The sequence below is a fragment of the Strix uralensis genome, chromosome 15 (genome assembly GCF_047716275.1).
Source record: "Strix uralensis isolate ZFMK-TIS-50842 chromosome 15, bStrUra1, whole genome shotgun sequence".
NCBI lineage: Eukaryota > Metazoa > Chordata > Aves > Strigiformes > Strigidae > Strix > Strix uralensis.
Window position 1 is genome coordinate 1,237,106 of NC_133986.1, and position 12,307 is coordinate 1,249,412.

The window sequence follows — 12,307 nt, forward strand, 5'->3', positions numbered from 1 at the left end:
ATACAATTTTTCTTTTCACAGATTGTGCCATACAGTAGCTGCCCCTAGAGAAACAATATGATGATATAACAAAGAAAAAGTTGGGAGTGCTGGATACATTGGCTTTATTTGCATGTTTTACAAATACAGTTTGTGTAAAGCTTGGAAATGTTACCTTTTTCTCTTTCTTTCTGAGATTACATATAAATGACTTCTGCAAACAAATCAGGGTTGATTTATCTGCCTTGATCTAGGCTTGCTTCAAGATGTCTAAAGTAGAAGACAGAGAAAGGCAACAAAGATGCTATAAAGTGTGATGGAATATTCAGATGGTAGGGAATTACAAAATATACTAAAATGAAACAAAAATAGGACTTTGCTTAGCATGTAAATGAAAATTAGTAGGATCTGACTTCACAGATATTCATGCTTTTGATCACTGAATACCAGTGTGAAACTGGTAAATGAACTTTCTAAGGAAAAAAGGATTGTTAGAGTTAGAAATTTGCAACAACTACTGTGATTTATGTGGGTATAGGAAACCTGTTGAATTCACTGTTGCAGGCATCAATGTTCAGTGACTGACGGGATGTTTTTAGTGGGCTGGGTTAAAACTACTTTTTATAGTCATGCCAAGATGATCAAGTCTCGGCCTTCATGACAAGGGCACATTAGGGGTCCAAGAGGGATTCCTCCTCCTGGTGTTACAGTGACTGCTGGCTCAGAATAGAGCTCATTGCTGTGAAACAGCAACTGCTGACCATTGCCTGAGGCAGCCTTCTAGATAAGGTAATTAATCTAGTGAATTAATTTTCTGATCTGTGATGTGGCAAATTGTGTACTCTTAGATTTTGCTTTTTTGGTTTTGAAGCAGTCATCACTTCTGTTTATGCTGCTTTCTAAGGCTCGTTCTGCATTGCTTGTTTGTGCAAGACTCGTTAACACGTCTTCCCTTCCCACTTTTGAGGGTGCCCAAGATGCAATATTAGTTTGGTAATGAAAATCCATTCACAGCATGCACCTGAAGATCATGCCCAAGAGCACCTTACTGCCTTATTCTTTCTCTTTTTGTCCTTATGGATGAAAATATTGTTCTAATCTAGAAAACTAAAGAAGAAAAGTTCACATTGTTATTTACCAGCCTCAGCATAGGGGATACCTAGTTATTCATCTTCAGCCAGACAAATAAGAAACTCCTTTCAGCACAATTAGAAAACCCAAGATTTTTATATTTTCCCTAGGAAAGACAAGATCTGTGGGTTTTACATGAGAGAAAACAGGCATTCCTATTGCTTTGTGAGACGTAACTCTTAACTAAAATGTAACTCCTTTGGAAAACAAAAATACTGAATGACAATTTTATTGCTTTTGTGTGTGGTGTATTTAATTAGTCTAGATTTTCTGAGTGCTCAGTATGAAGGCTTCCTATCTCATTTTAACCCAGAAACTGAACTGCCTGCATTGTCATTATATGCTTATGATTAAACCAATCTCTAGAGACCAAGAAATAAATTGAGTGCCAACTGAAGAAAATTAAGAAATGAATTTGCACTAGTATTTCAATCGATCTGCACATTCTAACATGGGAATTTAGGTTAGGCTCTTTGGTCACAGTATCTGGTTATTGAAAATGGCTTTTTCCCTAGTAACCATACAAATCTGTTAGCTGATCAGAACTCATACTGGGAAAGGAATGTCCTTGCAGCTGCAGCACAAACCTTGCACAGTTTACTCAGACAATCTACTTTTTTGTTCAGGATGCTGGACTTGATGGCCTGATCATCTCACTAAATAACAAACCTTCCTTTCTTGTCATACATATCATTATTACATCCTGATTTAACTGCCTTCCAAGTGAACATTTTTCTGAAGTATCTGCATCTCGGATTTGTAGGGTGTTACCTCAGAGCTAAATCTTGCTTATGTACATACTATTCTTGTCTTCATTGGAATTAAAGATGCAACTTCTATTGACTTGATCAGGACAGACTTTTGTTTTCATCTGGGAAGTTAAAAATAATTAATTTGAATGCTAAAGGTAAAAATACTTCCATCCATCTCACAGCTGAGGTATGCAGAACCCAAGAAGTGATTGGTCCAGTAATGCAAAGGAGGGACCAAGAACAGAAGAGCTCAGATCTCCTGAAACCCAGCCACTTCATCTGGTAAGTGTTGGTTATCAGTCAAGTTGTAGAAAACTTTCTGGCTTTGGCCATTCTTTTGCATAGCTGTCATTATAATGCCATGCGGCACCTTGTCAGCAGCAGCTGTCATCTGTGATTTTTGGATGGAGCCTGTCTGGACATCTGAAATTAGGAAAAATCAGGTAGAACTAGAACAACTAATTTCTTTGTAAATGCGGTGTTTAAAATTATATGCTAAAATATGCAAATAGGGTATCTGTTTTGAAGGAAAACCATGGGTATGTGTTAACTTCCTTCTAAATTAATTCGGCACAAGTGTCTTTGGAGCTTAAATGTAGTCCTCAGGAGAGTAAATACTGCATAATGTGATATGCTGGAAAAGACTTGAAATGCACCCACTAAAAGCTCATTTTACTGCTGTATTCACACACAAACTTTCTAGCTGGCAAGTTCTACACCCAATTTGCAAAGATTAAAACTTGCTACTAGAATAACACAACTATACTTATACAAGGAAATTTTGGTTACCACTAACTACAGTAATAACTGCAAGCAAATTTAACACCAGTTGTTAAAACACAGCAATATATAGTAATATTTGTATTTAATATTTTTCTGCATGTGTTTTGCATATACATTTTCATATTTAAGTTAAAGTCAAGTATTCAAAATCGAAAAAGACTGAATGCTTTCAGATTTTTGTACTTCTAAACAATTCCATTGTGCATAAATGGGATTAAAGAGTTTGTAGGCTTCTGGTGTGACATAGTTCAAGGAGTATAAAAAACTAATACACCTGTTTTTATAAAGTGTTTAGTATGACAAGAAATGGTTAAATTGCACATGAATTAGGGACAAATTTACTAGAGCAAAAAGAAAATTAAAACATTAACTATCACTTTCTCATATCTAAGCAGAACAGTGTTTCAGGTTCCTTGCCCTCCAGTGCCATTTGCCAGTTAGTTAAAACATTAAGTACAATCAGACTATGGTAAGAGTTGGTCAAAGACAGGCAAAGAGTAGCTAAGTACAGAAAAAAGTGCTGCTGATGTACCGGACCCACTCACCAACACTGTGCTGGCTCCCCTGGGGCTTGTGGAAGTGCTTTTGTGGTTAAGGTTTAAAACTGGACACTTGGCAACACGGGGTATTTCAAAATCAGCCTCACTGAACATAGTGGTGTAACCTAGTCTGTTAGCTCAATTAATTGAATAATTAGGTTCTGTTTTTCTTTATATTTCTCCTGCAGGATCAAAATCTGTATCTCTTTTAACAGGATCACAATCATTTTCTGTTCTGAGCTGCCAGGCAGATAGCACTGCACAATTATATAGCTGTATAGCAGGACAGCATGTCTTACACTGCAAATACATATTAAGTGTATCTGCATCCTTTGGGGTTAGAAGTACAGCATAAATTCAAATTCTTGATAAATTAATGATGCTGGTTTTCTACCCCGTGGCTCTCATAATGGAAGAATCCGAAGAAGTTCATGGGGACCATTGTTCCATTAGACACACAGCTCTACTGAAATTAATCCCTCTTGTACACAGATGTCCTTGGCTAATGTGTGGGTTGCAAACTGGGAGTGGACATTAGAAGGAAAGTGCTGTTTAACAGTGTTAGTCTCCACTTCCTGCGCTGTGTGTGCTCAGCAAGGGGACGTATGAAATTGGTACAGACATTCTCTGCCTGCTTCACAGGCTTCCAGTTTAATCCTGCCACCCAGTCTGCACCTTGCATTCCCTTACTTGTCTGGGATGTGGTTGTGGGTAATGGTTCTAGCCTGCAGTAGTATTGCACATCCTTTAATTTCATAACGTAAAGGTAGGTAAGAATAATTCAGAGTGACTGTCTGACAAAGGCCAAAATCTGTAGGAGAAACAAGATGTAAACACTTTTCAGTAATTTTAAAGTCTATTCTTTCTTTATATGGCTACATAGAATAAGGATTTAATCTATTACCTCATATCTATTTAAATGAGATCTGGATCATGTTTATCTGTGGAATACTGTAACAACTGAGTAATTAATTTGCTCTCGTCTGTCTTCCCTTTTCCTTCCAAAGCAATTCCTACTATGGTATTTGGGAAATTACACATATGGTAACTACTGTTGCCAGCAGCAAATTTTATTTACAGCTTCTCAGGATAGCATAAACCACCCCCTCTGAACAGCCCTGAATGGGAAGATTTCCTGTGGAAGCCTCCAGCACTGACTAGAATCACAATTCTCCATAGCATGTAAAAGCAACAGTAGCATCACAGGCAGCTGCGGCTGCTAGTGGACAGGGTACAGGACAGTGCTGAGCACAGGCTCTGCACAGCCTCTCCCTCCCATGGACTCTGCAATGAGTGTCCCTCCTACAGCTGCATACCCTTCTTACCTCTCCGTGGCAACCACAATGTTAGCTGAATTACTTAAATTAACAGAGCTTCCTGTACTAAAAAGAATTCATCGTGGAACAGCCTTAAAACTATTAATCTCAGGTTTTTAGCTCTGCCTCGTGTCCTTTCTTACACCTCTTTTTACCCAGAGCCCTCGCCTGTCAAGTTTCTCACAACAGCAAATAGTGACAGCAGAGCAAGTCTGGTTAGAAGCATACAAAACAGTCACATCGCTATCCAACTAAATATAAACATGAAAACACTTCAAGATAAAGAGTAATTACAGAAAACCTTCTTTCTTTTGCCTTTGCTATGCTGCTGGAGGAGTCCTAACATGCCGTAAGTATATTTTCTAGATGACCTGCTGTCACCCAGGTGATGTATGGAGAGATGAATCTCACTCACAGGCAGGTGTTGTCACAACTGCCTTTCCCTCAGCAATAAACCTGAGAAATCAGACTGGAGACTGAGAAACTTCTTAACAAAACAAACCAGTGCACCCCTCCAAAAACCCCAGCTGCAGCATTTAGAATGTACTATTTCTTAGCACACCAGACCAAACGGGGTAATGGGGAATAGTTCAGAAGAGCATGGTTTGGCCAGGAGCAGTTTCTACTGAAAGGTGTCCCAAGGAGTTACCTGTCCAGGTGCACTGGCCCCCACCTCCTCCATCTCCGTGCCCCCTCGCTGTCACAGGCCAGACCCTGTACCGCAATCCCCCGGCAGGCCCCAGCGCAGCAGCTTCCCTGGGCGTGTGGGCAGTGACAGACGGGCAGGTGTGCTGCTGACCTGGGGCTTCCCCCAGGCCCTGGGTTGCGGCGGGGAGCAGGCGGCTGCTGCAGCACCCGGCTTTGTCCTAAAGAGCTTGCAGGGTGTGAGCAGGATTAATTGTTTAGTACTAAATAAGGGCAACTGAGGTTAGTTTTTGTTTTCCTAATGGTTCATGATGCCAGAGCAGCTTCCTTGATACCACATTTAAATTGATATTTTAGTAAAATTCTGACCATTTTACTACCCATATAATTCTTGTAATTCTATCCTCTCTGCCTTGCATAATTTCTGGTGATTACTTACTCTTTTGCTGTAAGGTCTAATTTTGTTCCAATTAAATGAAAAAGTGGCAATACAGACTGAACTAAGTGAACTGTCAAACACCTAGAAGACTTTTCAGCATAGACATATTGCCAAAACAAGCATTTCCCTATCAGAAGACTTGACAAACAACCTGAACAATAGAATTCTTGAGTGCTACCCAGTTGATGGGAGTCTTTTCAGGGCTAATTGACACAATTTGACATAATTACAGTTATAAACACTTGAAGAAGCCTTGGAAGGAAGAATGTCACTGAAGCCTACAGTTTATTGGGTCTTGTTGCATTTGGCAGCTGTACAAAACTGTGGAGCATGGAAATTTGCTTTGACAGATCTTGATTATACAAACACATAGTACAAGCTTTGAATGCTCAATGCAAGTTTGTCCTGCACAGAAAGATACCACAGAGTCTCTCAAAGCCCCTGTCCAGCCAGCCACCGTGATGTATAATGAAAACAGTTTGAGGTACTGGTGGTGGTTCCCTCCACGTGACTGCTCATTAAACTACTGCTTTGTCCACAAGGTAGCAGTGGACATCTGAGTGTCTGACTCCAGCTGCCTACAATTGAAGGTAGCCACATAACTTCAAATTCTAAAACCAAAGTAAAAGATTAACTTTTTAAAAAAGATATCATTCAATATATATATATACACACACACACACTCTTCTAACCAAAGATGCAAATTAAGAATTAAAGAATTCTGTAATAGATCTACCAAAGCAAGACCACTACCTGAGGATGACCCCTATTTTCTACTTCTGTCATAAGAATTTCTCTCGTTACATTTCAGCAATGCAAGGGAGGAGGAAAATGTTTGAAGAATCCTTTTTCCAAAAAGCTTTACGGTCTTCTATCAAACAGACTGAAGTCCATCTCCCACCACAGACTATCATGGTGCCTCTCAGAATATAAGTGTGTTCTGCAGAAAAATGAGAAAGTTTCCTCATTCAAATTTTACGATACATGGCTAGAATGAGGGCAAATACTGATTTTTGTGATGGTGTTGTTGCCATAAACCTGCTCAAGTGATAAATGGATGCATATGGTCAAGTGGATTTGGGGAAGACAGGTAACAACACAATAGACAAGGGCTAATTTGAGCAATGCACACGCCTGACCACAGCACTGGTCAATGCCTGAGTCAAGTAAAATCTGGAAGAAACGAACATCTGTAGTCAGTATAAAAATATAAATCAGTTATCAGTCTTGCTCCATAAATAGGGGACAGCCCAGGGCCTGCTGAGCTCTCCTGCATGGCAGGATCTCCCCTTGAGCGAGGACATCTCTAAAGGTTACTCCTTCAAGGTTGAGCGAGTCCTTGCCGCAACAGGTTCTCGGTAAGGAATTAATAGCATGCTACACTTTGAAATCTTAGCCAAGTGATATAAAGGATTGATTAGGCATACATAATCCTTTAGACATAAACCATTGACCAAGTCTGGGACTAGGACTGGCCCCAGCCATGCCGAGACTCCTCTTTGGGAAGCAGTTTAAAACATAAGGGAGTCCTTTCTGGACCTCACGACTCAACGGGAGGGTCTCCCTGACAGTTTTGTCTGACCCTGTCCTCTATGCAGTAAATACTCAAGCGTACCTTGCCATCACATCTTGTTAAACCACTGTCGCATTTACCATTGAGCTTTGTTAACTCACCGTCTTATATCAATAAAATATATTGTTGCTTCTCTCTTGTGAGTGAAGTGCATCACTCTATCCGTGACAGAGAAATCTAGTTCAATTAGTTCATCCTGCTCTGGTTCTTAAGTCTTGCTCCCTTTCCCTTTGAGACAATTCTCTACTTGCAGTGCTATATTTTTAATTATCTGTATCATCAGACATTCTTGTTGAATGGCTAGAGAGTCCAGAGAAGTCAAAGCATACTTGAAGCCAAAGGAAGATACTAGAAAAAGCTATGGCCAGCATCTACATTTTAATTAGTATTTCACAAACTTCAGGACTACATCAGCATCAGTACTTATAGTCCTGTTTATTTTTAGTAGCTCTGCGTATTGCATAATATGGAAAATAAATACCAGAGCTTTAAAAATGTAATAAAAGACTCTTTTCAGATAGACAGCTCCCAGTGTATTCACAGAAGCATCCTCTCACCAGACTAAATAGATGGAGTTCATCAGCTGATATTGGCAAGCCTTGAATACTCTCATTAGCTTTCTTCTAGCTTACAGAACATACAAGGGGCTGCATACCATGCTGTATGTTGAGAAATAATGGCATTTTAATTGCATTGGGTATTAACAGACTCCTTTTTGAACAGCAAGCTTTTAATTATTTTATTTGTCTCTTAAATTATCATAAGGAAACAACTAATTAGCTTTCACTTCTCCTGGGCAGAAGTTTCTTTGTAGAAGACTTAAGTACAGTCCACAGAGTGTAGTTTACCAGCACTAGCACCTTCACTGGGAGATTGTATTTGGAACATGGAATGGAAATACAGACAGAAAACAAACCTGAAGTAGTTAAATACCATTTCTGAAGCTTTGAATAGTTAAATTATTAATGCATTGTACTGCTGCCCCCCAAATCAGATCTGACATAATCAGTATTACAAAACAGCAGTGGTATTCTGGATTAGAAAGCACTGTCACCAGATTGCTGGGAGCAAGCACTGAATAGGTGGACAGTACTAAAATGGTACTGAAATACTTTTTAAATAAATATGCTAATTATACTTTTTAAAAATGGTACCAAAAATCAAGTACAGAGATGGCCACAGTGAGGCCCCCCCCCCCATGACGAGACTATTGTTACAATTTCAGAGAAGGCATAATTGAAACTCTGCCCTTGAGAAGACTGAAAGTGAAAGCTGGGATCTCTCTCCAGGTTAGGGATTTAAGGTCTAGTCCTTGAGAGGTACCCTTTAAAGACAAAGATCTAGATTACTTTCAGGTATAACTACAAATTACCTTAATACTGTGCTCTACTGATTACTGTCCAAATGCTTTCTGCACTAAGGTAGGTGCTAAACTGCATTACCAATGTCTTAAATATACCAATCATGGCTGTTGAAGTCAAAGAAAAAAACAACTAATGAAGTGGCAGAAAAGACATCTGCAAACCCACACGGATGATACAGAAAAATCAAATGCAGGAATAAAATTACCTTAATGGTGAGCCTCAGCCCATTGGCTGCAGTACACAACTAGATCTGTAGCCTCAAAACTGCAGAGGAGCAACTGTGACCAGTCAAACTCGCAGTAGCTCTTAAATTTTTCACAGAAGCTAATACTTGTTTTAGGAAGTACTGTCCTCTCATTTTATTTATCCTAAGCAACTGCCATGTCAGTACCTGATATGGTAGACTTCCAATGTCTTAACTCTTACCTTAGGAAAATCTTACCTTCCTTTGAAAGACTAAATTTGACTGTCTTTGTCTTCAGGATAACCTTTGTCCCTCTGTGGAAACACTGATATGCTTTGAGTCACCCTGCCACCTCCTCTTAGCCAAACTGAATAGAGTGATCTCCATAGCATTATATCGCAGAGCATGTTTTCTAGCCCCAGAACTTTTGTGGCTCTCCCTTGGATTTGTAAATCAGTTATGAAGTGTGGACACCAGGCCTGGACTCAGTGTCCTATCAGCATTCTCATCACTGTGAAATAAATCACTTCTCAGCCTTTACCTGCACTTCTTTTGTTCTCTCTCTCTCTCTTGTTCACACAAGTCTTTTTAAGTCAGGAACTGCAAAGGTGTTGCCATCAATGATCCACTACTCCCTTTTCTGAGTTGCTACTTCCAAAAAACAAAACAACAAAAAATAGCTGTTTGTTCCTAAATAGGTTACTTTTTGCATTTGACTCTACAAAAATAACTTTTTTTTTTTTAGTATTGAGATAATTCTGTAGCATTTGCTCTGTCTTAGAAACAAATAATTTATTGTGAACTCAGAAAATATAATACAAGTTTTATAACCTCCTGAGATAGCTGACATTGGGATCAAATGTAAACATAGCTTCCTAGCTCTCTGCAAAGAAAGCAAGGCTAAATCTGGTTCTGTTCTGTTAGTAAACAGATTACCCACACTTCTGATCCAGAAACAGAGCTTTTGAACTTTCTGAAATGTCTGCTGAGTAACAATTACCTGAGTAAACTGCCAGTAAAGCTTCATTCTCTTGGCTTTGGCATAATTGCATTCAATGAGCCTGGGCCTGCTGTTCACATCCACCAGGCATCTGTTGTCATCATCGTCGATAGTGGGACTCAGAACACCCACATGGAGCTGCTGATTGCTTGTGTAATAAACATTCTGCAACAGGAAGCACAAACAAGATTTGTGGCCTCTAGACAGAAGCAGCACTTTTACCAAAAAGCTAATGGCAAAGATAAATATGCTGAATAGCAGTAGGCTGACCCCATAGTGGCTTTTAAATTATTTCCTTTCATGCAGGAGGCAACACAACATTTTTAAAAGTTGTTCTAAATTAACAATTAATTGTTGCCAACAAGTAAATGTTGGTTAACTACTGAATAGGAACTATGCAAACAAAACTGACTGTTGTCTCATTGTGTGCCTTTTTACTTCTGTTTCCTATGGTCATGCACCATGGGTCTTCAAAGACACCCTCTAGCAGGAAGTGGGGTTAGTTTGAGTACTGCCATCAACTCTGATTAGACTGTTCCATCTGAGGATAATACCTAACTGGAGAGGTAAGAAAGGAGAACAGCAGCACAGCAGTTCAGCAGGAAGGATCTCAAGCTTTTATACAACAGATAGATAAACGAAGGTTTTCTACAAACAAACGCCAAAAAACCAAATTTGAGGCAGCTAACCAGAATCCAGTATATACAATAAAAAGTGATTAACAGTTGGTGACAGACAGATACATGGCAGGAGAGGGAACAGAATGGCCATGTTTCAGGCTATTTGTTCTCATTTCATTTTGTATATGACAATAGACACAGACACAAGAGACTGGAAAAAGGGACCAGACACTGGCTGATCTGGATTTGTAGCAAAGGAATGCTCTCATAGGCCTCAGTGATTACACTCAGGACCGAAGCGTGAGACTGCAATATTACACCAATTCTTTCCACTCTGACTACAAACAGATATGTGAGAGGTTTCTCTAGAAGAAAGAAAAAGAAGGGGAACGAAGGTGAGTTTGCCAAAGTCGATAATGTGTCCTCTTGAAGATAACAGGTTACATATAGGCTGAGAAAGGTAACACAGGACTATGCCAGGATTGTCTGTTTGCTAATCACAAATAGAATTAATTTTGCTACAGTCAGACCTTTTTCTTGAGAGGACCATGAGAAAGATGAAATGGCAACATCATGCTTTAGTAGCCTTATCTGATAAGGGTAGGTGTAAGGCTTTGACAACTGCAGTTGGTTCAGAGTCAAAACAGACAAGAGCTGGACAGAAGCACCAAATTAATGTCCCGGTCATCCTACTGTATCCGTTCTGTGTGTCTGTAACAAAAGGGGAGCTGAAAGTGATGCGGTATGTATTTGGGAATCTCTTCTGTTCCCAGAGGTTGATGGTACTATCTCCTGGTATCTGTTCAGTGTTGATGTTGTGTTGATGACACAAATGGTGGTGTTTGTGTGCGAGACTACATCCTCTGTTTACCCTCCTGGAACACTTCTGGGGCAGATCCGCAGCAAACTGACTAGCTGCATAAAAAGTTAATGAAGTTGCCCTTAATGGTTCACACTAATCAAAGGTTTGGCCCCCTTCATCAAGTTTCATTCTTTTCACCCCACAGAAATGATGACATGATAACAGAAACCTGAGCTGGCTAAACTGAGGTGAGTCTAGGTTTTAAGACTTTGAATAGAGAAAAGTTGACTAGTTCAGTCATGCCTTACAGGAGAAGGGAAGGGTAAATAAAAGGACCTAGCAGAGCACATTTGCAAAACGCTTGGTTATTACTGATTGAAGTCACCTGTACAAACTGTGGAAGGACTAACAAGAGCACACCCCAACAGACTCCATGCATAAATTAGATAATTAACATTCCTGCAAACAGAACTGATGCTTTAGAAGAGCAATAAACATTTAGAAGGCGCTTTCTAGACAGACCAACAGCAACTATTTGAGATACGTTTAAGATCTATCCAGATACTTTTTCTTGGAGAGATTGGGGTAGTGATATAGGAAGGCAGTAAGATCAAGATGGTCTCTGAAGGGGATTGTTAGGACACATTGACTCTACAGATGAACATTTTGTTGCAGCTGGTTTGCCTCTTACCTAAATTGTTACTAGAAAAATGAGAGGGAAATTGTCAGTTCTTTGCATTTTTTACCAATAGGAAGTGATTTGTTAATTCCACTTTTTCAGCACGTTATTACCACAGAAAATATGGAAGAAAATCAAAAGGTTTTGCATTTTTTTCTTTCCTTAAAGATACACATCAGTCACTGAAAACAAATGAGCAGGCTTGGCCGTAACTCTGAGAAGTCCACACTCAGGGTTGCTCGTGCAAAAAAAAGTGGTGTACCTGCAGACCCTCAGGGCTGAGCTGGTTTTATTAACTCAGTCTCCTCAGCCTTTCACAGAGTGGCCTGAAGGTAATAATTTCCTTTTCCTGGATAAAGCAAGCCCAATTCATAGTGCAACTCCACCAGCTTTTTTTGTGTCAAGTCAGCAACAGTTCAGTCTGAGCATCTTTCTGGGCAGAAGCAGAAATTTGACAATCAAATGCAAGTATGCTTAATAGAAATAATTAGCAGGTTATTG

General features: G+C 39.6%; 1 protein-coding gene and 1 long non-coding RNA gene across 11 annotated transcripts in view; one reads left to right on the top strand and one right to left on the bottom strand.

Annotated features, from left to right (window-relative positions):
- Window positions 1–12,307, top strand: part of LOC141950292 (uncharacterized) — a 304,169-nt gene that overhangs the window by 267,838 nt on the left and 24,024 nt on the right. Inside the window, exons 7-8 of one of the 3 annotated variants that reach the window (XR_012630982.1) lie at window positions 2,045–2,144; window positions 11,333–11,375. This is a non-coding gene — a long non-coding RNA (uncharacterized LOC141950292). Of the gene's footprint in view, window positions 1–2,044; window positions 2,145–4,659; window positions 4,931–11,332; window positions 11,376–12,307 lie in introns of those variants that run through there. The other 2 variants (XR_012630984.1, XR_012630985.1) reach the window with 2 other exon arrangements.
- Window positions 1–12,307, bottom strand: part of GALNT18 (polypeptide N-acetylgalactosaminyltransferase 18) — a 326,140-nt gene that overhangs the window by 81,756 nt on the left and 232,077 nt on the right. For 5 of the 8 annotated variants that reach the window (XM_074884914.1, XM_074884915.1, XM_074884912.1 and 2 more), the window contains one exon: window positions 9,706–9,870. The exons of 2 other annotated variants lie outside the window; for them this stretch is intronic. In XM_074884914.1, the coding sequence (XP_074741015.1) occupies window positions 9,706–9,870 (165 nt within the window). Of the gene's footprint in view, window positions 1–9,246; window positions 9,354–9,705; window positions 9,871–12,307 lie in introns of all 8 variants that reach the window. One more of the 8 variants, XM_074884913.1, reaches the window with a different exon arrangement.